The sequence below is a fragment of the Manis pentadactyla genome, chromosome 8 (genome assembly GCF_030020395.1).
Source record: "Manis pentadactyla isolate mManPen7 chromosome 8, mManPen7.hap1, whole genome shotgun sequence".
Classification (NCBI taxonomy): domain Eukaryota; kingdom Metazoa; phylum Chordata; class Mammalia; order Pholidota; family Manidae; genus Manis; species Manis pentadactyla.
The window spans coordinates 134,575,654-134,603,465 of record NC_080026.1 but is presented as its reverse complement, the minus strand read 5'-3'; the positions used below and the strand labels follow the sequence as shown (position 1 = coordinate 134,603,465).

The window sequence follows — 27,812 nt, the reverse complement described above, 5'->3', positions numbered from 1 at the left end:
CATTAATTTGAACTTTGAAATTTTTCTTACACATTATCCATTTATTTTTACATGTATGAATTTTTTGTTCAAGGTTATTTGCCCTTTTTTTTATTGGGACAGTTTATTTTAAATGATTAATTGTTTATATTAAGGGCTTACTAAGCTCTGATCTGTCTTGCACCCTATGAATATTTTCACCACTGTGATTCCCTTTTTAATTTTGCTTTCTGTTGTGCATTTAAAAAACTTTATTTTTACCCAACTTGTCCATCTTTTACTTTGTGATTTCTGCTTATTTAAAGTCTTTTCCCATTCCATCACTTTTGCTTTTACACTATCACTTCTCTGCCAATCTTTAGTTCATTTGACATTTACTATGGTTACACCAGTACAATTTACTGAATAATCTTTTCCCTACCAATTCACTATATCATCTTTGATTTGATACTAAATTCTTCTTATTTTTAGGCCAGTTTCTAAGTGTTAATGATCGAAGTCCCATGCCTTCACCACAGTCTTATTTTAGTTTTACAGTATTTTAGAGGAGCAATGGAAGGTAAATGACAATTAGGTATGGATGGATGAGGTCCCTGTACACATAAGCAAAATAATGTATTACCTTATTGTAATACAAGCCTTCTTCTGGTGAAAATTCACGTTTAAATTCGTCACCTGCACCACAGTGTGCCTGGGCACAGATCCGCATGAGTCTCCCAGTGTTACATAATAAAAGGGCAGCATTTGTAGCGTCATCAATTGACTCAAAGTTGTGAATTCCTCTTTCAAAACAGGAAAAGCTTTTTTTCCACAACTGTTGTTCTGCAGAAGACACACTTGTGCTCACTTCACAAAAAAAAAAAAAAAAAGAAAACTGTATAAGCAGACATGAGTGGTGACCCCACCAGTGTCCCCTGAGGTGGTGATGAGAGAATGGCGGTGACGTGACGTCCTGTGGGAGGCCAGCTACCTGTGACCCACGGCAGCACACAGTCTTCTCACACCTGGTATGGGCTCCACGTGTGCCACCCCCAAATTCCCGGGGAGGCCCTCATTCTGAATGTAATTATACTTGGAGACAGGGCCTTTCAAGAGGTAATTAAAGTTAAATTAGGTCCTATGGTGGGGCTCTAACCCAACATGAGTGCTGTTCTTGTAAGACAGACGGACACCGGAGGCACACGCAGCTAGAGACCAGGTGGGGGCCCAGCAAGTCAGGGAGAGGAGCCTCAGAGCAATCCAACCTTGCTGGCATCTTGATCTTGGGCTTCCAGATTTTGAGAAAGAAGTATCTGTTGTTTAAGCTGCCCAGCCTGTGGTATTTAGTAACAGCCAGGAGCAGGCTAACACAACACTCAAACACAATGCTCTTCAAGATGACCCAGCTGATACTAGAGCAAGGAAAAACTTCTGAGCAAACCACCCTTTTTAGATTCAAAACACATGGTCCATGGAGTTTGTGCTTCAACCTGTGCTTTACCCAATTCTCCTAGGCTTTCACTGAATTCTCCTTCACCCACTGCCCCCTTAGAGGTACCTGAAGAACACAGGTGAACTCTGTACCAGCAGGCGCACACCCTCCCTCCATTATCTGCAATCCTCAGCTCTGTCCCCCCTTTTCCTTCCTGTGTGTCCAGCCTTTACATTTTCATCCATTCTGGGGCTTCAACCATCTCCCTTATGTGAATGGTTCCCAGCCTATGTCTTGCTAACCTGAAGAGCTTTAAAGACGCACTTCTAATCGACTACAAATTAGGTCAATCACCCACACACACCCACAGGCAGCTCAGACTCACCTTGGGCCCCGCTGAATCCAGCACCCTCTGCCTGGATTGCACAGCCCACCTGCTGCTGCCTGTAACGTCCACTGTGATTACCTCTCTGGTGCCTTCCTAGTGCTGCCTGCTCTGCCTGGACAGCCCCTGCCCACAGCTGCTTGCTGACGTCTCACAGGTCATGAACCAACCTGCTCCCCAAAGGTGTCCCAGAGCCCTCACGGCTTTAGTGGGCCCCTCCTTGGCCTGCTCTGCTATCGCACTACATCTGTTCTTACGGCGCTTTTCAGAGATCCGTACTCATATCAGGTCCTGCCATGAAGCACTATGCTGTGGCCACTTGTGCATCCACATCAAGGCTGGTACAGGCTGGTCGCCCAATTCGCTTCTGAATGGATCAGAAGGGAGAACAGAGGACTGAAATGACGCGTCCCAAGGGGGGAGCACGTTCCTTCCTCATTTTATTTCTTGAGAATTTAAGAATAAAAGATTCTTTAAGAGCACTCCTTTATGACATAAAATAAAGTGCCATAGTTCTTTGCTTCTATCATGTTAAGTAAGATCAACAAAGTTTTGTAACTGTAGAAAGAAGACTTGGAAGAGATACTCACCTACTCTCTCACTCTGTAATGCAGCAGCCTGATTCATATAGAACACACCGATTTCATTTCTAATGTTACCCATTCTCTTCAATACTTGTACATAGTGTTCTGGGTTTTGGTTTTTTAAGTCACTAAATTGCAAGATTTCATTAGCAGCCTCGTAACATTTACAACTAACTGAAAGTTGACTCTCTAAGTCTGTAGACAAATCAGTTGCCCATGCAAATCCTTGAAAGAAAAAAAAGAATAATACCATGAATCATATGAACCCTTCTTCCTTAATATTTAAATAATCTAAAAAATTTAAATTTTTAAGACAATAAAATATATAAGTGAAATATAGTATAAATACACTAAGATTCAATCTAGAAAACTAAAACTTTCAGTTTCAAAGTAAAGATGTCACAATTTATTGAGAAAACAATTTTCTAGGACACTAAAACTTGATTAAAGAAATATTTTCCAGCCTAAACATACCAAACCATCCCCACAGCCCAGACTTTACCAGATATACTTGCTTACTGGTACAAACCTAAAGTTGTCCACTGATACAAGGCAGACCATGTTCTTTTTCTTTTTAATTAATGGAAAGAGTTCTTGAAGTAAAGCTCTGAGTGCCACCTCAGGCTAGTTAGGTACACTGTAGTTTGCCAATGTAAGTTTAACTCCCTGGAAAAGCTACTAGATAAGATCTGGGAGACTTAAACATTCCATCTAGTGGGGCCTGGAGTAAACTTAGGTGCAGGGACCAAAATTCAAGGGGAGCACCCCCGGTGGGAGCACTCTGCCACGTGAGAGTATCACTCTCACGAAGGATTTTCAGTGAAATCAGTACCACAGGAGGGGCAAAAACACACAGGGGTCCCCCACCGTGTCTCCAGAAATGAGTACTAACTCAGAAGGAGAAGAAAGCAAAAAGTGAGGAAACAGTGTATTTCCCCACAACGTACTTGTCAAGATGTTAACTCTCCACAACTTTTTGGGAAGCAGATACCAAATGACATACACAATTTTAGAGAACAAAACAATTCCAGGATGGAGTACCAACGACCGGTCTTTCATCTTCTTTGCTGCCTCCCTGCAGAGGGCTTATCCCGCTGTCCTGAGCCAGCAGGAGGGACACTGCTGCAGTGGACAAAATTCCACGACTTCCCGGTTTTGAAATCTGATGACTCCAGAACAGTGTGACATAGTTACGAGAGCCAGTTATGAACTAAGTTTAAAAAATGACCCCTATATCTGAGCCTCCAGGAATTATTCAGAAGACAATTCATCCACTTTTACCAACTGTTACTCCTCTGAGAGAAAATCATGGCTTGGGTAGCTGATGGACAAGCGTTCCCTGGAAAACCTCATTAAAGACAAATGCACAAGTCAACACAGTTGTCTAGGAGCCTCTTCTATAGTTAGTTCTAGTTTTATAATCAGTAATTATAAAAACTTCAAAACCATTTTATAAACAACTACAACAGGATTGTGCTCTATTTTTAAATTAATTAAGAGATAAATGCAAAAAAACAGAGCTATATCAAAACTCTACCATTTGTGCTGCTTTCCAATAAGCATAAGTGCAAGTGAACACTCCCGGAGGAGACGGACGGCGCGTGCTGCCGGCATACCTTGGCAGCTGGACTCCCTGTGCAGGCTGTGTAGTATCTCCTGATCTTCTTTTGTTTGATAATTAAACTCTTCCAGGTGCGCTGCCCTGTTATTTGCATTCTGGGCCAGCATTAGTTGGATATCGCCGCAGAGGGTCAAATACTGAGAAAGAAACAGCAGCACTTCAGAAAACGTATTGGTGCAGAGGCAGCAGTAAGTATCTGTATGGAAAGGGTGGGAAGGTGAAAAAACAGTGTGGTAAAAATTAGTGAGTACAGTAAATATTAAGAAAATGTTACCAGCTGAAAGCTGTATACCACTCTAAGTTTATCTTACGTCAGGAATCATACATAGCTTCATGCATTTCAAAATGAAGAGGTAATAAACCACTAAGCAGAAACTAAGTTATTAGGTAGCCCATGCAAAATTAGAAAAAGTTGTTTAAAATTAAACTTTACAACAGAAATAGAAGGAAAACTGCACCATGATTCAGATGCCTTCTCTGTTCTCCCTTCCCAGTAGCTGTGAAATGTATTTGTGTACAGAGACTTACCGTGGCTCTGCAAAGCTAACTTAATGTATCGTAACGCTCTTCCATATTTCTGAAGACTCATGGCAGCATCAGACAAAACGTAATAGGCCTTTGATGACTTGAGAATCAGCTGGAGTTTCATTTTATGTTGCCAAGTACCAGGGATCATTCCAGATTGACTGGAATAATTACTCTTCTGCAGGGAGCCCACTATGACATGGGGGGAAAAAAGGCAGCACGTTTTATTCAAATGTAAATCTCACCATAAAAAAATATTTGTTTCTTCAGAAAAACATTCCAGGCTTTAAGTACGACTGCTACAAGACTGTTAAATACTATGCTTTTACTACTTAACCACACGAGTAAAATGGCAGTTTAATACTTCCACTTGGGATTTCTGAAGGCCTTCTGCTTCCCTGCTGCCGTCAGCTGTCATTCTCTTTCAGGGTCACTGACATCTGCCTCCTTTCTCCAGTCTACGCACCAACCTGCCAAACTTTATCTGCCTGAAGCACAGCTTTACTCAGGGGGAACCCCTGCTCTAAGACATCCAAGTGCCTTCTCACCACATACTACGTCAGGTCTCAGCATCCTCGTCCGTGGCCTGGGCCACATGTGCTCAGTCTTATTTCCCAGTATTCCACCCTACGACCCATCAGCCAAAGTCGAGTCACTGCTTATGCTTGTTCCTCCTCTCCCATCTTAGTGGACTGTTTGTTCCATCAGGAATACTCTTTATTTAGTAAGTCCAGCCCATTACTACCTTCTTCATCCAACAAATGATCACTTTACTAGGCACTAGACACAGTGACATGAAGTTATATGACCTCTAGACGTCAGACAGGAGGTAGACATGGGCTAATTAATACACTTTGTTGTGGCTTAAGTGCAAAATTACACGGGTAAGAACGAAATGTTGGGGGGAACCTCCCCCCAATCACCCAGCCTCAAGCTTCCTCATTTTTTGATCAGCTACAACACACGAGTCTTTGAAAACAATGAAAGGTACTTAGTCTCTATTATGGTTTTATTTATGCATGCTGTTTCCTCTACTACCATATGCATTTTCTATGCATGAGGCATTGTAAGAACACTGAAGATGAAGTTCTTGCTCACAACTGTGTTTGCATGGGTACAACTGTCAGATGCAGCTGACTGACAGAAGGCAGGCTTCAGTAAGTGCTCACAGGACAACGTGGTAAGGGAACCAAGTAATTCTGACTGGGGACAGAGGTGAGTGCAGAGATCTTGAACATGAGCAGGATTGTCAACAAGTGAGATGAGGAAGAAGGAAGAGACAGAAAAGACATTTCAGAAAAGTACCATGAGGAAGGCACAGAGATGCTGGCATCCCAGTGTGGCTCTCTTGGCTGCATAGACGCTCAAGCCTGACATACAGGAAGCACTACATAAATGCCGGGGAAATACCCGCATGCCCCCCACCCCCCATTAGACTCATGAAAAGAAGAAAGATCCAGAAAGCACTTGGTATTATTTTCAGCATACAGGCTTTTAAAGTATTTTTCTAAACAACTGAAACTGATTAAAAAAGAGGGGTGCGGTAAGGTTTGAAAAAGAAATGTAAATTAGATTAAACTAAACAAGAAACCCACAACTTTTACTTCAAAGTCCATGCTGTTCACAAAGGGATGTGCCAGAGGAGCAAATCAGACAACTCCCAAGTGCCAACGCTGGCTCATTCATGCATCGTGAGGTGCCAAGAGCTAATACTCCCAGGGTGCTTCTCAAGTGCCTGTTCCAAGCACCTTACACATATTAACTCATTTGTCCACGTAACAACCCTTTAAGTAGGCACTCTTGTTGTTTCCACTGAGAGGGAAAACGAGGCTCAAAAAAGTGGAGCAACTCGTCCAGCAGCGCCAAGGTCTGGAGCTCCTAATCTGCGCTTAAACGCGTGCTGCTGCCACCGAAGCAGAGCTTCCGACAATCTAACCAGGCCGAAGGCGTTAGTTCCCCACAGCAGGCGACAGGAAGAAGCAGGTTCTTCATGTTCTTATTAGAATTATCTATGAAGGATCGAAATTATTTTGCTTTGTTTTGTATTTCAAATAAAAGGATATCTTCCCCTATTTTCCATTCACGATACCCTTTTTCTGACTTCCTTTCAATAAGTGCCTTAATTGACATAATCTACTGAATAAGCACTAGTATATTTTTCTATTGAAAAGACCTTATTTACACATCAATTCAACTTACTTTTGTCCAAAAATAAGGCCATCTGCTTCTCCAGACCCTCAGGACTCCCACCTGTGGATTCATCTTCATATTTTAATGGGATTGGGGTACTGGGGTCAGCAGCAGGAAGGTCGCTTTCTTTTTTAAGGCTGCTGTCCACAGATTTTAAACCCTTTAAAAAATAAGGAAAAGCATTTACTACACACGTAAATGAAGGTCAGTTAGAAACTAAATATAAGACAGTATCTGGACAACTGAAAACATTTAGGAAAATCTGTACTTTGAAAGCAGACTTTAAAAAACATTTAACCAAAACGAGCTGGGGAAAACTAATTTTCACTTTACATTTAAAGGGAAAAAAGATCACATCAGAATATCATTCAGAATAACAATTAGATACCTATAAACAAGTGCTGCTTACATATCAAATATGAGCTTTACTGAAGTCATGACAATCAAGCTAACACTTACCTCCAGGACATAGCTAAGCACAAGTCTACAGCGCTCTTCTGTGCCATGGCAAACTGGGAATGCACAACTGGGCTTCAGAAACAAACATTTTAAATTATTAATATGCTGCCAATAGGACAAATTCCATAGCTCTCATCTCCTGGGGATTACTAAAATTCTACAAATCACTAATTTCAAAATCTGCTTATGTATTCAGCTTAGTGAGGTATCTGATACTAAGGTTAATGTTCTGTTTTAATTGCACACTAAACTGATATAAAGCATCATCAACAAAAATCTTCCAGCACATATGTTGCTTTAAGTCCTTAAAAATTTTTAAATAATTCTGACAAAAAAGTGAGACTGCAAGTAGTAATGCTTTACATAAATGTACAGCTAATCTAATAGGTAAGCTTAACTCCTAATGAGCACAGGTACTTGGTAACACACAGGTAACCGTATCATTAGTTTAGCAGTAAGTTAACAAGTATCACCAACAGTCCCATTGTGTAATTTATACACTTAATTAAGAGCAGAGCCAGTTAACAACCTCCTTTACTAAGTGATATGATGTGTAAGGGCCCCTGTGAGGTGTCTCATTTCAGCAAATCCTGTGAGGCTGGAATTACTGTTCTTATTTTGCAGAAGAGAAGCAGGCACAGATGTTAGTGATGCATCCAAAGACACACTGAGTGAGCACGGATGCTGGGGCTCTGCAGTCAACTGACTAACCACACTTCAGAAAGTACACAGTAAGGCAAACCTAACTGAAAGCATGTTTATATGAATATCATGGCTGCATTTTTTGAGTGCTTCAGATATTGATAAAAAGTGCCATCTCTGTATACGACTGTGAACTCACTCACATACTACTACTTCTTTACTTATCATCTAATGGCCTCCAAAATCCATGGTCTTGGGTTACAGTGCAGTTTCCCAAATACATGTAACTTTTGCAATCAATAATTTTGTTTGGAATCAGAAAAACTTTTACAGCATTATGGGGTTCAAGCTGAAAGTGCACTGAAAATTCAGATGAACAGTTATCAACTTTTTCCCTGTGTCATTTAGTCAACTATTTACTGAGCACCCACTTGTGTGTTTTTAGACACTGAGACACAAGAGTGTCCATACCTTCAGGGAAGTTACATTTTATGAAGGGAGACAGACAAACACAAGAACTTTAGGTAGATTAACATCTCCATGAAGGAGATAAAAACAGAGATGCTTTGGCTTAGAGTGGTCAGGGAAGGTCTCTTGGAGGCAGTGACATTTCAATAAAGACTTAATGCTTAGAAAAAGGCAGCCATGCAAAAGTCTGGGGACAGGTAGGTTCTGAGTACAAGCAAAGCCGCTGCAAAGACTCTCAGCTGGGCATGACCTTGATGAGTGTGAGAGATGGACAGCAAGGCAGTGTGGCCTGGGTAATTGAGAGGGGAGAGTGAAGGCAAAGACCAGAAAGAGGAGCAACACTTGAGGACAACAGTGTCCTCTAAAAACCTATGTAGATATAAAGTTTGTGTATGAAAGTTAAACTCAGAGCTTAAAGTAAGATTATCTGTAAATATGACTAGTTCAGAGAACAACAAGAACCCTTTCAAGGCTGACCTAGATCTGATTCGAGAGAGGCAGGACTAGAAAGTAATTGTAACAGAAAACTGAAGCATAATTACAGCATCCGGAAAATGACTGATGGCAGGACAGTTAATGCAAAATCCACGTAAAGGGCAGGAGTTGTTACAGTCTATCTGCCTTCACCTGGGCCAGAGAATGGCCACAGCCACTGGAACAGTACTGCCCTGTGGCACAGGAATAATGTACCTGATGTCTCCACACAGGGATCTACAGGCCACCCCTGGTCTACTCTGATTCTCTGTTCCCCAAGCAACCTACACATTCAGTGTCCCAGCAGCTCAGAACCCAGGAAGAACCTTGGTGAGGAGACATGAAAACACTCTGTCACTGGAAGGAAAATCTCCTCATAACAATTAATAGACTGATGCATGTTTTACTTATTTGTTCACCATAGGTTTGCATGTGGGTCAGTTAATCTGGGACAATTACAAAACCAGGTTTTAGCATTCATAAAGTTAATGATTCTTAGACCCTAAACCATGAAGGATTTGTTGAACTAATGCCATCTTTTAAGAGACTAACTATATTCAATTAATAATTGTTTGCTTTTCCATTGATAAAACTTTAATACAAAGTTTAACATGCTTACTCTGATTTGATGAATGGATTTGTATTTTTCTGGAACTGACAATTCTCCAACAGACTTAATGATAGCGACTGCTTTGTTATCGTCTGATGGATCAGAGCTGGTGCTATAGGACCCATTTTCATCACTGTCTGGCATTTCCTCTTCCTCTTCACTGTAACTTTCATCAGAATTCTCATTTAAAGGAGACTCTGAACTTTCTTCTTTTTTAGGCTCATCCAATTGAAAAAGTTCTGACAGCATGTAATTGGCTGAAGCAATAATCTTATAAGAAAAAAAAAGAAATACGTGTAAGAGAATTTCATCAAAATTGAGCACTCTAAAGTGGAATGAATTTTACTACAATACTAACAAATTTTAGGAGGTCTGCAAACAGGCTGTTCCCACCACCGACTATATAATAAACACAGAAATGTTCCCAATTCCAAGTTATCAAAACTCTGAATGAACTCTGTAAAATCATCATGAGTTGACATGTTTCTTATTTCCTAAAGTTATTCTGTCCCCAGCCCTCTCTTTAAAAAAAGGTGGCAACTGTATTTCACTGGAGACAAAGAAAAGTTTTCATGTGTACGGTATCATAACTAAAACATTAGTAAGGTATCACTTCATATCAACTGAGAAACCAGAATTTCTCTCTAGAAGCTATGAATTAATAAGAGTTTATCTTTAATAGGCAATTAATATTTACTATATGTATGGTTCCAGGGGGGGAGCCCCTACTAGCTTAATGAGGGAAAAGTCCATCCTGGTAGCTCTTAAAATTAGCATTTATATATTACCATTTGTCTCACTGTTATCTACTTTTAAGTAACTCTTAGTCACAGACATTTAGTTTTAACCATTTCCTAACATCTTCATAAACTATTCGATTTCCACTAAATACCACTATCTCAATCAGCAATTAGATATTTAAAGCAGAAATTCTTTTGCCATTTTTCCTCAAAGACAGTTTCTCTTGGCTTGGTTTCTAGGGTAATCCTTATCTCCGAACTGAATGTGGCTACAGTTAAAATTAACTTGGATGTTTAAAAAAAACTGTATATACTACACACACCTTCTGATTTAAGTAGGATACAACAACTAGCCTTACACCAAAAAAACGGAGTTGTCAAATTCAGACAACTGAAGATAGGGTGGTATAAAACTGTGGGGCATATGACCGAGGGATTATTTAAGAGATGTTTCTATATACTCAAGTGTGGAATGGGAACTATATTTATACTGGCACAGTGTTAACAAGATTCATTTCTGTACATGAATCTTTTAAAAGATACTATAGAAGAGTTTTTCCACTTTCTAGTAGTGACAAAGCAAATAAAAAAATAGCACAACTGTTAAAGTTGTAAGTCTAAATTTACAGAACAGTGCTAACCTAGAGAAATTTAATGTGAACCACACACGAAATTTTAAATATTCTAGTGGCTACCTTAAAAGAAGTGAAATTGATTTTAATCTATTTGATTCAATAAACATGTAATAGGTACACACACAATTTTTAAAATTCAGTATTTTATACTTATAGCACATCTCAATTCAGATTAAGCACATGTTAAGTGCTTAACAGCTACATGTGGTTATTATTACCATACTGGATAGGGCAGTTAGAGACTATGAATCAGGCAGCTTTAGTGTCTGAGCAACACTTCTCTATCAAAATGCTAGAGTTTATTTTTAGAGAGCATATAAAACTAATCATCTTACTTGAGGATGCCTGCTTTTGTCCAACAATTTAACACAATTAAGCAGCAATGTTCTAATAGTTCCATAGTGTTTCTTATTTTGATTCTTCTTCATCATCATGTTGCAAGCAACCCTAAAAAACATGTTTATATCAACTTTACTCCACATTCATCATTCTCTGCAAAACTCAAAGTCTGGGCATGCTCTGCTTCCCTTCCAAGAGAGTAAGGGTAAAAAGAAACATCTAAATACTATACTTTACAACCCGCCCCCACCAAGGTTAGTTTGGTACAGTCCATATGTATATACACACACACAGTTTTTCAAACTATGAAAACCTAAAGGGCATTTAAAGGCCTAGGCTTGAATAATGTGGTTGTACACTTTCAAATTTGAAATGAAGCTATTTCTCCATCTTCTTAAAGCACTCACTTATACAAGAGAATGGCCACTGGCATTGTGAATGGATTTTGGTATTTGTCTTCAGTTTCTTCACAAAGAGTAGTGAGATCATAGAGCTTCACTATATCACTGCCACTTGCTGAAAAGAGAAACAAATGAACCTCATTTTTACAGTAGTCACTCAAATCAATTATCGTTCATTCAAGAAATTGGCTCACCTTTAAATAGCCAATAGGTATGTCCTTCTTTCGTACAATTTGATTTCAGAAATGATAAAATATTCTGTGCAATGTCTTTTATGACTTTAGTAGAAAAATTAGAATTTTCCAAATTGGGAATCTCCTCTGTCTTTATCATTTCATACTTCTGTTAAACATAGATAGAAGGCAGTTTAAGAGAAAACAACAACACTTTTCTCATTTAAAAATAACCAAACACGTAAGTCAGTCCTGCAATTAGAGACCTATGCAGTGCGAAAGAGTTTAAACCAATGACTAGATCTTTTTTACTGCTCCAATGTTTCAAAGGAATCTGATCCACAACATTAGCAATGCTGTTGGTTTACCACAGAAATAATTCTCAAGGGAAAATCACTACCAGATTTTGAACCACAAAGGTAGGCATGATCTTATTTCTGTTCTCACAAAGACCTAATCACAGTGTACACATTTTTTTATTCTACCCTAACGGCTCTCAGTTGGGAAGATGGTAAATGAAGGCAGATGTCACCCAGAAAGCCTTTCCCCTGACACTAGAACCAGCTGGGAGGGTTCTTCAGTAGATACTACCCTTCCCTTGAGCTATGGACTCTGTTTCTTTACAGAAATGGGGCACAGGGTTGGATGGTGGGGATAGCAATAAGAGTAAGGGCTGCATGGACATCACTACTATTATTTTTAAGTGCCTCCCTATTTTTGTCCAGCTTGTCCTCTGTTTACACTTCCCTAAACGCCTCTTACTACATTTTCTGAAGTAGTCTATAAGACTAGAAACTCCAAATCAATTGGAAGATAAGACCAAGCAGTCTTAAAGTTGGTTTTCATCTTTCATGTTTCACCTGAAGCCCCCACGTCATCATGTCCTTCCTTAAAACACCCTCTGCAGGAAGGAGAACCCCGCACTCTGGCTCTCCTTCCCTGCCTGAATGCCGCGTCCCTTTCGGCTGACATGGGGAAAGCCCCAGTGCTTGACAGTAAAGATTCCCTTGGTGATGAACTCCGACAGGTTCTAGGCAGATGACTCCATTTATTTCTCCAGCCCTGTCTTCTCTAAAGCCTGCAAATGTACATTCTAATGTTTTCCTCAATCTGAACACATGATGAAAACAAATACAACACCTCCCTTCCTGGCCCAACTCAGTGTCCCATCTCAGGCAATGATCCCACCATTACTCTAGGACCTGAGCCGTGGAATTCCTTTGACTCGTCCACCCTCCCCGACCCACAGCCTCTCATCAAATTTTGCCATTTAGGACGATGGTATAACAGTGGTTCTTGACCAATGGTGCAAATCAGGATCATCCACAAAGCTTTCTTTTTCTTTTTCAGACAAATACACAGATCCCACCTATCCTGAAATACTGTGGGCCTGAATAAGCGTATTTTTTTTAAGAGGTTACAAGTGATTCTGATGTAGAGCTTAAGAATCACTGGGTTGGAATACAATGGTTAAAAGTATCAGTATTGATGGACAGTGACTGTAATGGGGTTTGTGGGGGGGACTTGGTGAAGGGGGGACCCTAGTAAACATAATGTTCTTCATGTAATTGTAGATTAATGATAACAAAATAAAAATAAATAAAAACAAAAAAGTATCAGTATCACCTCGGCCAGATGCAGGTTCAAATACTGGCACCACCACTTACTAGCAACGTGGCCCTGGGCGACTCACTTGAGCTCCCTGATGCTCAAGTTCCAAAAGGGAGTAACAGTATACGAGCAGCTGAGAAGAGCAAATAAGGTAATGCATAGAAAGCACTTAGCAAAGGGTCTGGAACAAAACCAGTACTCAATACACGCTAGCCAGTCTCACTGTTGTCGATCCCCAGTATTTCCTCTGCAGTGTAAGTACATACACTACTTGTGAAAGCAGTGCAATACCTAATGGACTTATTGCCTCCACATCCTCCCTGTCTGTCCTTCATGCCATCTCCAAATAGATAGTCCAACACAATGACGTTTACCTCCCGGATACAAAGCCCTCAATTACTCCACAGATTACCATACAAACCAAGTCCAAACTCCTGAGCTTAGCATTATTCGGCCATGACCTTGCTAACCTTTTTGCTGTTTTGCTACATGAATCCTGCAGTTCCCTAACTGGAATTATCTGCAATCCTTTCATTTACTTACACCAGTCTTTTAAAATCTATCTCTTGCTTTTTGAGACATTATCATTCAAGATCCAGTTAAGACACCACTTCTTCTAGAAAGTCTTTCAGATAAAAAAAGAATTGGCCTTGATTTTCTCTGATCACCCAGACTTCTGTGTGTGTGCTACACTTCTAATACCTAATCTACCATCTATTTTTCTCTTTGCACACTGTTATTTCCCATTAGAAAACATCTTTCTGAGTAGTGACCAAACTTCATTCTTTGTTTTCCCTCTAACATTTATAATGGGACAAAGTGCTTCATAAAGAGAAAAATGCTCAACAATTTGCTAGGAAAAGCTATCTGCTTTATGCAATTATTGCTGTGGCCTCCCCCTAAAACTCTGCATATATTGAGTAGATATTTGTATACAGAATACTTCCACTGTATAGACACTTATGAGTACTTATAATGGGCGGTTTGTTTTTAAATTAGAGTTCTATGGCTACAAATGGAGGTTTTAGTTTGCTTGTGACCTTCCCATACATTACCTATGAAATATTCCTGTAACATCTAAAATTCTGATAATACTCAAATTTCAGTTTACTAACAGCTATCTTCCTTGCCAAAAATATACCTGAATATTCAAGGCATCAAAAACTTTGGTGAGGTGATCTTTGCACCAATTTGCATTTAAGAGATTAGACAAGTCACACTGTAGCTTACCTGTACGATTCCATTTACATGAAAACACATCACAAGCTCTGGTACATTGCATATCAAGTTGTCCAACCAATAGTCAATTCCGGTTAGCACATTAATTGGTTTGTTGTTATCCCTAAAATATAAATTTCCAGCGTTATTTGGTTTAATTAAGATGTTTCAAAAATCAAAGTCTAAGAAAATCAAAGTACTTCCCCCACCTTAATATTTTAATTTTCTGCAGATGAAAAATGCCATGTATGTTTTTCTAATGGAATATGTGTATGTAAGTCATGTGGTATGTTGTGTGTAACATCCTTCCATAAGCTTTGCTTGGATTTCTAACTGGTATCTGTTAGAGTTTTCACAAGACAGAAGGAAATATGACAGCAGATGTCTGTAAGCCTATTGCATGCTCCTCATACAACCAGAGGCGATAGACTGACCACCATGCGTGATAATGCCCCAGTCAAAATTCATATTGGCTAATTAATTAATTAATTAATTAATAGGAAGCTGGTAAACCACCTCCTTAATTAGTTCAATAAATTCTACTACATTCCTATAAGTTGTAGATTTGAACATAAAACTAGGCCAATACAACAGATCTTTGACACCATTCACTAAGGACTAAAATGAAACCCAGCTGTAGAGTTTTCAGCATTTGCTGATAAAAGCTCCTTCCTTACTATGGCCACTTCAACTGGCAGGGGAAGGTGGGAAGTGAAAAACCTAGAAAAAGATGATGATGCCCTAACAGTGAGAGCAGAAGGAGCACTGATTCTACAGGAACACTACTTTGGTTTACCTGAGACGCAGGCTGACTGCTGGATATCTGCCTCCTCCGAATATGGGCATGTTGGAGCCAACTAACATATGTATATCTTCAAATGTCCATAAAATATTCCGAACAAAGTCATTTTTAAGACCCTTTGATTTAAAATAAAATAGGAGTGATTATTATGTAATAAATAGGCGGTCCCTAATTTCCCCCCATGATTCACAGAAAGACTAGAAAAAGAAAAAACAAGGAGACAAAGTAAGTTAAAGTCACAGAACTATAAGATCACAGAGCTGTTTAGAAAGCAATTTTCAGAATCAAGTAAATTTTTTCCTATTGATTCCAATTTAGACTAGTTTTTAAATGGCGAAGTAGACTGGGGATAGGTGTCCCAATTTGGACACCACAGAAAGCATACCTGACTGTTCTCCCCGTCATTGAATAAAGTAGTCAGGTTTTGTTCTTTGGGTGCTGAGGCCACATGCCCTACTATGTATGAGGGTTCAAGAGGCTCATTTCCCTGTGAAAAGTGCAAGGATAAAGGAGTGACTCTGCTGCCGCACTTTCTTTAAAATGGCCTGTTTTAAAACACTATCACCTGAACAGCCAAAGCATATACCTCAAGTCTACTTTGTGAATTACAGCTAATACAAATTATTAACTCTCATTGCTGGGTGGCTTACTTCAGCTCTTAATTCTCATAGCTACCATAAGTTGATTGCCTTTAGAGCTTACTTAAAAATGACTGATTCTTTTAAGCTTTCCAAGTTTAAAATTTTTCTCTTTTTTGGTTGAATGTGAATCCCACTGCTCTTTCATCCTACCCCATCTCTCCCGGATTAAAAACTTTCTAAGAAACCTCAGCTATATTTTTGAGATGCTGGTCTTCAGACCAGCCTCTAGTTTCACATTTCCTGACATGTGCTTCACAGAATACTAGGGCCCAGGGATACTCAATGAAGAACTTCCAAAGTAAACTCTGAGAAACGCTGCTTACTATAGGTTTGCATTTGGAAAGTAACAACACTTATTATCATATAAAAGTTTAGGGTGTCCTGCAGTAGAAAAATCAACTTCACCTTTGTATAGTCCAATGTTCTCAAATATGTTTAATCTCAAGTACCCTTTACTATTAATACATTCTGTGGAATATATTTTGGAAAACACTTATGAAGGGGGAATAGGTAAACTCAGTCCACCACTCAATTTTCCAAAAATTAAGGACAGCTGCCAGTGAGAAACATTACTTTAAATTTTTACCAAGATGGGCACACATATGTGTGCACATGCACTGCTTATTCCATGCACGTGTCTTACTTCTCATCCTGTGTGCATACTAACATATACCAATAGGCTTAGCACTTGTCTGTGAAGTAAGTATACCTAACTGCAAGCACAGGGCGGAGATGTGTATCTCCAGTGCTTTTTCTGTGTCTCATCTTTTCCTTAAGAGTCCTAATAGAACCTAAAACATTATTTTATTATTTGCTTATACAGACAAGTTATCAACCTACAGACTAACTCCCGAAATTGTATCTGCCAGATAGTTGCTTTAGTGGAAATTTGAGCTCTAGGTTATAATGTTCTTAATAAAGATTTGGCTCCAAGTCTAACTGCAGATACCTATTTAAACTTTACATTGCTTAACATAGGCCTCAAATCAGCAGTTTGTTTTGGGAACAAGAATTTATGAGGGAGTAGAAATAAATGAAACAGAGACTAAAAATACAATACAAAAGATCAATGAAATTAAAAGCTGGTTCTTGAAAAGATAAACCAAAGTGACAAACTAGATAGACTCATCAAGGAAAAAAAAAAGAGGATGCAAAAAAAATCAGAAATGAAAGAGAAGTTGCAACTGGGACAACAGAAATACAAAAGATTATAACAAACTACTATGAAAAATTATATGCCAACAATTGGGACAGCCTAGAAGAAATGGAAAAGTTCCTAGAAACATGCAATCTTCCAAGACTGAACCAGGAAGAAGGAAAATCTGAACAGACCGATTACTAGTGATGAAATTGAACTGGTAATAAAAAAACTCCTACTGAACAAAAGTCCAGGACCAGAAGGCATTACAGAAATCTACCAAACACTCAAGGAACTAATTCCTATCCTTCTCAAGCTATTCCAAAAAACTGAAGAGGAAGAAAAGCTTTTAAACCAAAATCAGACAGACACTACAAAAAAGAAAATTACAGACCAATATCTCTAAGAACACAAATCCTCACCAAAATATCAGCAAACCAAATTCAAATATACATTAAAAGGATCATTCACCACAACCAAGATGGATCTATTCCAGGGATGCAGGGATGGTTCAGTATCTGCAAATCACTCAATGTGTCATACCACATTAACAAAAGGAAGGATGAAAACAATATGATCATCTCAAATAGATGCTAAAAGAGCATTTGACAAAATTCAACATCCATTCATGATAAAAAAATCTCAACAAAGTGGGTACAGAGGGAACATATCTTGATATAATAAAGGCCATATATCATAAATCCACAGCTAACACTACACTCAATGGTGAAAAGCTAAAAGCTTTTCCTTTGAGATCAGGAACAAGACAAGGATGCCCACTCTCACTTCTATTGAACATAGTGCTGGAGGTCCTAGCCACAGCAGTCAGACAAGAAAAAGAAAAGGCATCCAAATTGGTAAGGAAGAAGTAAAATTGTCACTATTTGCAGATGACATGATACTATAGATAGAAAACACTATATATATATTTTCTATATATAAAAAACTCTAATGACTCTACCAAGAAGCTATTAAAATGAATTCAAAATCAATATACAGAAGTCTATTGTATTTCTGTATACAAATAACAAATGAGCAGAAAGAGAAGTTAAGAAAACAATCCCATATGCAATCACATTAAAAGGAATAAATATCTAGGAATAAATTTAACTGAGAAAGACCTGTACTCTGAGAACTATGACACTGATGAAAGACACTGAAGAATACACAATAGATATTCCATTATCATGGATAAGAATAATTAATATCGTCAAAATGGCCATACTACCCAAAGCAATCTACAGATTTAATGCAATCCCTTTCAAAATACCAATGGCATTTTTCACTAAACTAGAGCAAATAATCCTAAAATTTGTATGGAACTACAAAAGACCCCAAATAGTAATAGCAATCTTGAGAAAGAAGAACAAAGCTGAAGGAATCATGCTCCCTGATTTCAAACTATACTACAAAGCTACAAAATCAAAACAGTATGGTACTGGCACAAAAATAGATCAATGGAACAGAGTAAATAGTCCAGAAATAAACCCACACTTACATGGTCAATTCATAATAGGACAAAGAAGACAACAATATACAATAGGAAAAAGACAGACTCTTCAATAAATGGTGCTAGGAAAACTGGACAGCTACATGCAAAGGACGGAAACTGGATTACTGTCTCACACCATACACAAAAATAAACTAAAAATGGATTAAAGACCATAAAATGAGACCTGAAACCATAAAAATCCTAGAAGAAAACTTTAACAGTGAGCTCTTGAACATTGGCACTAGTAATTCTTTTTCTGATATGTCTCCCTGGGCAATGGAAACAAAAGCAAAAATAAGCAGGACTACATCAAAGCAAAAAAAACCATCCAACAAAACAAAAAGACAATCTACTGAATGGGAGAATATATTTGCAAATGACATATCTGAGAAGGGGACCAATATCCAAAACATAAAAAGAACTCATAAAACTCAACATCAAAAAAATAATCAGATTAAAAAAATGGGCAAAGGACCTGACAGACATTTTTCCAAAGAAAGCACAAAGATGGCCAACAGACACATGAAAAGATGCTCAGCATAACTAATCATTAAGGAAATGCAAATCAAAACCACAATGAGGTATCACCTCACACTAGTCAGAATGTCTAGTATCAAAACAAAATAAACAAAGAAAAGCATAACAAGTGTTGGTAAGGATGTGGAGAAAAGGGAACCCTCATACACTGCTGGTGGGAATGCAAATTGGCAGCCACTATGGAAAGCAGTATGGAAATTTCTCAAAAAAACCCTAAAAACAGAAATACAATATGACCCAGTGATTTCACTTCTAGGAATTTACCCAAAGAAAACAAAATCACTAATTTCAAAAGACGTTATGCACCTCTGTTTATTTCAGCATTATTTACAAGAGCCAAGATATGGAAGCATCCTAATTGCCTCTGGATAATAGAGTAGTACTCAGCCATAAAAAAGAATGAAATCTTTCCATTTGCAACAACATGGATGGACCCAGAGTAGTATTATGCTAAGTGAAGTAAGTCAGAGACAGACAAATACCATGTGATTTCACTTGTATGTGGAATCTAAAAAAACAAATGTATAAACAAATAAAAAATAAGGCTCATAAACACAGTGAACAGACTGGTGGTTGCCATGGGGAGGTGGGTCGGAGAATGAGTAAAACAGATGAAGGGAATAAAGAGGTACAAGCTCTCAATTATAAAATTATGCATGGAGATGAGAGTACAGCATAGGGAATATAGTTAATAGTATCTTTGTATGTTGATAGATGGTAATATACTTATTGTGGTGAGCATTTAGTAACGTATTCGTTGAATCAATGTGTTGTAATACCTAAAACCAATATTGTATGTCAATTATATTTAAATAAAAAACTTTAAAAAGAATTCATGTGGTGATAGCTTGCAATCAAAAATAAACCTCTAGATATTGAAATTTAGGCAGTATGTTATAAAATATTCTGTAAAAGATTATTTTTATTGCAGGCTAGCTCTGCTCAGGAGTATGTCATCACTAAAACAGTATGATTGTTTATAAGGCCCTTCTCAATATGTGTGGAACACATGGATATAGTAGAGTACTTCTTTAAGAAAGGACCTACTGAAATCAGAAAGATCAGGGTTTAAATCCTAGCTTAGACTTCATCAGCTGTACGACCATAGACAAACACCTACTCTTTATGACTTTAGTTTACTTGTAAAGCAGTACCATCAACACTCAACAAACGGATTTCCAAGGATGAAAAACTTACACACACACACACAACATAAAGTACGTGGCATAAGAGGCATTAAACAGATGCCAGTTCACTTTCTCCACATACAGTCTTACAGATTCTAAAAAGCCTCCAAGATTTTTCATTGTAACCCCTAAACAAGGTAATGATAAAAGAATAAGGAGATGGGTGGTAGGAGATTAGTAGTTCTATTGTATGGTCTTTTTGTAATATGCAGGTTTTGAAGTTAAGGAACACTAAATGAATTTTTAAAAACTCCTTAGAGAAACATAATCACATATGAGAAAGTGATTAAACTATAGTATAATGTGTATTATATTGTTATATGTTACAAGATACACAGTATAATAATTACAAAGCAAATGACCCATGAACCATTACCCAAGTCATTTCAGGGACCTGCAGGCACCCAGCACCCATGGCCCTTCTCATCACACACCCCCACCTCCTGCTGGCTAGCTACCACTATGTAAACTTGTATGTTAATTCCTTCCTTCCTTTATGATTTTCCCAACTTTGGAAAACTTAAATTCATTACTAGTTTAACGAAGTTTCTCTGCCTTGATGCCTACTAAAACTGCTATCAAGTTAAATGTATTTGTCTCCAGTAACCCTGTAATTTTGTGAAGACAGCAACAATCTGGATGAATAATGTTCAGTATGTGAGACATACACAAGAGGAAAAACACAATTTACCAAGTTGAAGATCTAATTTTTATCTTCTTTTGAGTTTTCTCGATATATTCTCCTGAAAACGGGCATGCACAGTTTACACTATGGAGTTATTTCATTCTTTGATAAACACAGTAAGGACAAAGCTAAGCAAGCAATAAGAAGAAACCATGAATGTAAGAGACAAACAGACAACACGTTCTACTCCCTCTTCCTCTCTAAAAGCTTCATAATGTTAATGCAGATTAAGTATCAGAAAAGCCATTCAGAAAATCTTAAGGGAAATTTTAGGCCTGCCGATCTAATTAAATGTTAAAGTAAGAAGGTCAAACAGGCTTGTGAGTCTCAAAATTTGATAGGCAATTATTATATATCTGAAGTTCAGAATATACTGTATCCCTATATTATATAATTCTTTTATGACTTTAAGAAGATAATCAGTACTCATAAACATACTGGGAAGTTTTTTTAAATGCTGGTAAAATGTCTAAAATATTTTGAAATTTTTATCAAAACTCTGATATTGCCATTCATAATATTCTTTTGTTAAGTTCTATTTTTAAGAACTAAAAATATACACTGTATTACTAGTTGTGAAACACACAATGATAGATTTTTTTACTCCTGTTATTTTTATTAACAAGATAGTTAAGAATTCTTAAATGAGCTTGCTGAGTCAGCATCTAAGTAGTAACTAACCTGACTGGATGCACTGGGATCTTCAGAAACTGAGGAAGGCATTTCAAAGGGGGCGGGCCACGAAGCCCCGCTCGGGTCACGTGCCTGACCTGAACTGGATGACTCCTGCTCTTCTGCAGATGGGACGGGCTGAGCGGCTCCATCACCATTGATACTGGCCAAATTGGAAATAAAAATATCACATTGTTACTAAAGTTAACCTTTTGTAACAGTCTGGTTCTACAAACTAGATTCTGTAATCTAGCATAAATCTTATTTTTCTTAAGGGAATATGCTGAAATGTCAGCAATACCACAGTGGCAAAACTTAAATTACTTTTACTGGCTTCAAATTAAATTTTAGATCAGATTTCCATTTTCCTCTTCAGATAAATGTAAGCGCCAGGTACCTGTAATATAGAAACTTGGAAAGAATAGCCTTCTGATACCAGTGCTCTTTGCTCTTTTTCTTCCTCTGCCACTTCTGATCAATAAGTCTTTGATAAAACTCTTTCAGCCATGTCCAATCACCAGTCTGAATAACACAAGGAATTTATAAATACAACCTGTAGTTAAAACAATTTTGTTACCTGTTACCATTTTAGATGAAATAATCTTCATTTTTTGAATAGTTTCATAAACACATACACACTTATTTTTCTAATCTTTCTAGACTAAATTACTATCACCTCTTTAAGGAAATCTCCCTGTCTCCCTCTCCTTCGTACACCAGGCTAGGAGAGGCGACCCATTTCCTTTAGCACCTGGAATGAGCACCACTGTGCACACCATACTGAGATTATCTGTGTATGCGTTTATAACCCCCAAACTGTAAGCTGCTAGGAAGCAGGGACTGTGATTTATTCACTTGTCACATCCAAAGGCCTTACCCAGTGGCCAGCTCACACACAGAGATTGAACTCAACTGTGGTCTTTTCAAAGAGAAAAACATTTATTTTAACTTGTCTTCCTTTATCAAAGCATCACAGGATCATTCTTTAAAAAGAGTACCTTATGGGACTGGCAGGACCAGGACATATTTTCAAACAATCCATGACAAGGTTAGCATAGAAATGAGAGTAAGCCCCATGGAACTGGAACTGTTATTTTACGCAAGTATCCATCCTCAATACTTGGGGGGGAAACGGTCATTTACCAACACAGAGTTTGAGAAGCTCTACTTTAAGGGAACCAATAAATTGTCATAACTATGTATTCATAGGAAAATAGCTTTTAACATTTTTCACATTTCCTGATAGTTATGTTTCATGAGAATCTCCTTAATGGAGACATCAAAGAATCTTTCAAAAATTTAAACCATTCCCTAAAATCGTGACAACTGGTATCAGTAAAATAAGTTTTTTCCCATTCTCTGTCTTTTCTATTTTTTTTAATTAAAATTTCTTATCTTCAGTGAAACTTCTCATTTCTTGGTTGCTGAAGGACTCCACTGCATTTCCACTCTGGCCTTTCTTTGAAACAAAATCATTATTTCTAGTGCCCTTAAGTTGTTAAAACAGTCTGGTTGTTTTCAGAAAAAGTACCTGAGATGATCTCATAAAGAGTTCCTGAATGTCTAACTCGTCCAGTAAGAGAGTCCTTCCTATGCGGTGCACCGCCATGCTTACGTGGGACTTGCTGTAGGGAATCTTCAGGAGTTTTTTTATGTTCTTAAAAAAATCAATAGGAAAAACAGTTTAGAAAGACCTTTTTGGTATTTGTAAGCGTTCATATTTTAACTTCATTCAATTTTAAAGCATAATAAATCTTATTTCCCTAAGGTTATGCCAACTGTACTTTACACAAAGAGTGAAATACAAACACATGGAAGACAGAGTTTTAAAACTAGCATATCAGATAAAATTGGACAACTAAGGAGCAATAGATTTTGTAGAAGTATCATTTCCAATTCTCAGCTGGTAACATGATAGAAAATCACCCCAAACATTATAATCACTTATAATTGCTCTTATTAAAATTCTACCATCAGTATTAATATTATTACCACCGCCAGTGCTTTGGGGGTTGCTGCTTCCTCTTTGAAGACAGGAGATGTGGTGGAGTGTTACTTTAATAACAAAAAAGGTAGGTACTCAATAATCAGACAGCTGTACCTTATTTTGTCAGTAGTTTTTCAAGACTATAGAAAAGCATGCTATAAAATCCCTAGGACAAACACCTCAATTACATTCTGCAATAAGGACACTTACCTCAGAGTCGGAGACAACATCCACATCGTTTCCCACTGAATCGATAAAGTCGTATGCCATGCCAAAGCTAACGGAGGGAACAAAGGCTGCAAAGGTCAGCTCACTGTGACGCAGACAGAGCTTATAACAGAACACCGTATGGATTTCACTGCTTCTAGGATTCACATGTGCCACATTCTTACATCCCTGAAATCAGCAGGACTATCACTGTTACAGTTGGCTAGTTTCTCCTTCTTAGTGGTACATAAGGATGTGACTTAAAACCAATGGCACCTTAGATTTGATTAAATATAGTGATAATCACTAGAAGCAATTCATAAAAAACATCCATAATAAAAACAATTATTTTCATTTTTGTAATCACAAAACTGAAAAATATCTCCAAGAGAAAATGGTTTAAGACGTTTTTAGATTCGAAGTTAAGAAAAATAGAAAAACATCAGGATTTATATATATAAAATGCACCTGATACCAATTCAGCCAGAAAGCAAAAAGGAAAAACTTGTGGAGGAACCATGTGAGGCACATCTATAATCTACAAGCCTCAAAAGCAGCTGATAATACCATTTTCAGTTAGTAAGAGGCAGAGAATCAGGATATTTACTCAGGACTGCCTAAATTCGAAGTATGCTCTGATGATTAACCTGTGGTCTAGGCAAGTTACTTAACCTTTCTAAGCTTCCGTTTTTCCATGTCTAAATTAGTTAACAGTACCTTATTCAAAGGGTTGTGAGAGGTTCTAAGAATTAAATGAGATAAACATACAAAGTATTCAGCACAGTGTTTGTACACAGTCAATATAATTATCATTAAACCACCTCACATTTATGTTGACATATCATAATTTATTAAGTCATCCTCCTAAAAGAAAATACTTGGACTATTTCTAACTTTTTGCTAGAATAATGCTACAAACAACATTTTACAAATAGAACTTTTACTTTCTGAGGCATTAGGATAATTTCCAACATACTGGCTCCTAACGTACTTATGGCTCTTGCTATATGTTATGTGGGAATATTTTAGGTTCAATCACTGAAAGGAAAAAAAAAAGAGAACCCCACACATTCAATGATCTACAAGAATATGGGTGTTAGTACATATTCCTCTCCAAGACCTCAAGACACTCTCTTAACTTTAAATGCCACCAGGATTTCCATCAAGGGTCAAAGACAAGGGTGTAGGTCACCCAAGGTTTCTACATCAGGCTTTTCAGACCTGACAACCCACCACATAATGAAAAAAACCAGAGCACAGACTAGGCAATGTTAAGGGTTTTCCTCCTTGTGTGCTACCCTGGTTCTTTGTATTCACAATTCAAAAGAATGTCACTTGGCAGTGGTCAAAACTCAGCTTTGTTCGTAACATGATGAAGATGTGAAAGAAGCATATTCAACTGACATCTTCATATTACAATATAATCCTATTAGTAGGGAAAAAGAAAAAAAGACTTTGCAAGTCGGTATGATGTTTTTCTAAAGAGAAATCTCACCAAGTTAATGAGCATTACACATTAAACCAAAAAGAAAATTAGGATTTGAGGGCAGGGTGAGGGATATGAGGGACACATTAAATGCCATTGATTTATACCTTGAAAATGGCTTGCTTTTCTTACTATTGCCAAGAATGGTAGTTCCTGCTGGCCCTAGTTTGGCACTCTCTCGTAACCAGTTGGCAGGTGGGAGTTTCAAGTCCGTTTTCTCTTCAAGGCGTGCAAATGCGGTTCGAGGAGGGGCAGAAGAATACTTCACCACAGCACGGCTCTTCACTTCACTGCCTCCAAGAAATAAATCTGATTCCTAATTAAGATATTGGATGAAAATTAATGAACACTACCTATGAATGAAAAATACCACCTTTATAAAAAGAAAAAACACACCTCAAGCCTCACAAGAAGGTATGCTACATGTTACTAACAGCACCCAGTAACGGTGAGCATAAACTGACATTTATCTCTTTTTTGCATGATTTCAAAGAAAAACCATGAGTCAGGGAGTGGGATGGTTATGGTTATCAGCTTAGGAAACAAGCTCATCTACCGTTTAAAGCTTATTTATAGGAAGTGGAGAAATAGAAAACGAGAAGTTAATAGTGCTACCTTAAGTAAATTCAAAATTTGTTAAAACCCGTTCAGTATTAAAGATGTTATTTTAATTTCAATTACATCATTTAGAAAGTAGTTTGTAGTGAATCTGTGGTTATTTTGTTTTGAAGCAATTGATTCGTCCGTTCATTACACAAATACTCTGAACCGCTAACTTCATAGCAAGGCACTGGGCGCTTACACACCCCAAGCAAGTTCAGGGTCTGAGTTCGCTACTCTAACTTCATTTCAAGCGGCCCCATCAAGGCCTTTACGCCCTTCAAGTATTAGGTCAGTCCCATCTCAGTGGGCATCTCGGTGAGCTCCTCCCTGATACCCCCTCTTTTCCCTCCAGCTTTGCACGCCTGTGCCACATTTTGGAACCACACATTTATTTACGTTCGCTCCTTGAGAGCAGACATCGCATCCATCTCACCTGCCGACTACCACGAGCGGGAAACCAGAACTGCTTTTGGCATGAGGGACTTGCCAGGGAATACCTGACTGGCACACTAGCGTCCAGTCCGGTTGCGGACTGTCGGGAAGGCGCGGGGAAGGCGCCAGGGCCCGTCGGGAACCGTGACATCCCTTCCCAGCGGAGTGGGCGCACCGCCCCCGGAGCCCTGCAGCCCCGCCCCGCGGAGGGCTCACCTGTGCAGAAGGTTCCTCGGACTCTCCTTGGGACAGGAGGCTGAGCCCTCCCTGAGCAGAGGCCCCGGCCGGCGGAGCCTCGGCTCCGGCCTCCCTGGAGTCCCCCATCACCTCGGTCCAGGAGCCCAGAGGAGCCCGGGCAGGAACCTCAGCACATCGACGCCGCACGCCGTACAACAGGCAACACACACGCCGCGCACACCGCACTTCCGGTCTCTAAACTGACCGGAGGAAGTTGCGGCGACGCGTTCACATCTCGCGAGCTTTGTGCCCGATGGCCGGGCTCGCTTCGAAGCCACCTTCGCGGCGGGGGGAGGGGCTGCGGTGCGCCTGCGCCTGTCAGATCGGCTTACGCCACTTCTCGCGGTACCGACTCCTGGCTCCACCCCTCGCATGCCTCTGGTCTTTGTTGGCAAACAGTTGGGACTTGGGCGCCTGCCGTGTGGGTTTCCCGGGTGAAGGCTGCGTGGGCGGGGCGGGGTATTGTCGGTGTAATCAGCAGCTCCCGTTGTATAAAATAGCGACGTGTGAGCGCTGCTACCTCCCCAACCTTCAGTTTGCAACCGGGCTCACAGCCCCGGGAAAGAAGCCGGGATCGGGCGAAGGGCGGTCCAGACTGATCCCGCCCGACCGTCGTCCTGGCCCCGCCTCACAGCGCCGCGGCGGGGGCAGTCCCAGGGAGGAGAGCGGTGCGGTCATTGGAGGATGCGTTCCGGGGGCGGAGGCACCGCAGCGGGGTTTTGCTGGGTGCAGAGTTTGCTGCTTAGTGACTTGTGGAGCGTCTGTAAGACCTTGCTGTTTGTCAGGCTCCAGGGAACTAGACAAGGGCATTCCAGAAGGTCCAGGGACTTCTTACGAAACGCTGGTGTGCACAGGAAACACCCGGGTATCTAGATGACGTGTATATCCGGAGACCCTGCGTTTATTACAGACTCGCGGGACATGATGCCGGCTCTTTGAGTAGCGAGGAGGCAGAGAAATAGCCAAGGCCGTTGTAAAGCTTAGAAGGTGCTAGGCTGTTTTATCCTTAGACTCTGCACGCATATCACAATGCTGCTACAGTAATAAGAATTTTCTTGTTTTGCAATAAAATATTGGGAGCTTTTTGGAAAATTAATTTTGCCTTGCACTTATTGGCTATCTCAATTTGTGCCATATATGAGGCTCAGGTAACTGCATATTCAGAAATCCTTGTGACTGAGCAAGCTAAACTTAAAAATGTTTTTAAATTAGCAAAACATGTTTATTTAACAATGGGTTTG

At 39.1% G+C, this 27,812-nt stretch overlaps 1 protein-coding gene across 3 annotated transcripts in view; it reads right to left on the bottom strand.

Annotated features, from left to right (window-relative positions):
- The window catches only part of EDRF1 (erythroid differentiation regulatory factor 1), a 45,531-nt gene extending 18,673 nt beyond the window's left edge, over positions 1 to 26,858 (bottom strand). The window contains exons 1-19 of one of the 3 annotated variants that reach the window (XM_036899045.2): positions 26,551 to 26,858; positions 25,407 to 25,615; positions 23,817 to 23,883; positions 23,151 to 23,276; positions 22,017 to 22,141; positions 21,629 to 21,782; positions 15,653 to 15,754; positions 15,262 to 15,383; positions 14,478 to 14,589; positions 11,658 to 11,805; positions 11,470 to 11,578; positions 11,059 to 11,170; positions 9,358 to 9,618; positions 7,155 to 7,226; positions 6,705 to 6,855; positions 4,509 to 4,697; positions 3,976 to 4,176; positions 2,366 to 2,584; positions 602 to 825 (exon numbers count right to left, since the gene is read on the bottom strand). In XM_036899045.2, coding sequence (XP_036754940.2) covers positions 602 to 825; positions 2,366 to 2,584; positions 3,976 to 4,176; positions 4,509 to 4,697; positions 6,705 to 6,855; positions 7,155 to 7,226; positions 9,358 to 9,618; positions 11,059 to 11,170; positions 11,470 to 11,578; positions 11,658 to 11,805; positions 14,478 to 14,589; positions 15,262 to 15,383; positions 15,653 to 15,754; positions 21,629 to 21,782; positions 22,017 to 22,141; positions 23,151 to 23,276; positions 23,817 to 23,883; positions 25,407 to 25,615; positions 26,551 to 26,658 — 2,811 coding nt within the window. In that variant the 5' untranslated portion in view covers positions 26,659 to 26,858. Of the gene's footprint in view, positions 1 to 601; positions 826 to 2,365; positions 2,585 to 3,975; positions 4,177 to 4,508; positions 4,698 to 6,704; positions 6,856 to 7,154; positions 7,227 to 9,357; positions 9,619 to 11,058; positions 11,171 to 11,469; positions 11,579 to 11,657; positions 11,806 to 14,477; positions 14,590 to 15,261; positions 15,384 to 15,652; positions 15,755 to 21,628; positions 21,783 to 22,016; positions 22,142 to 23,150; positions 23,277 to 23,816; positions 23,884 to 25,406; positions 25,616 to 26,550 lie in introns of those variants that run through there. The other 2 variants (XM_036899049.2, XM_036899050.2) reach the window with 2 other exon arrangements.
- Between the last annotated feature and the right edge of the window lie 954 nt (positions 26,859 to 27,812).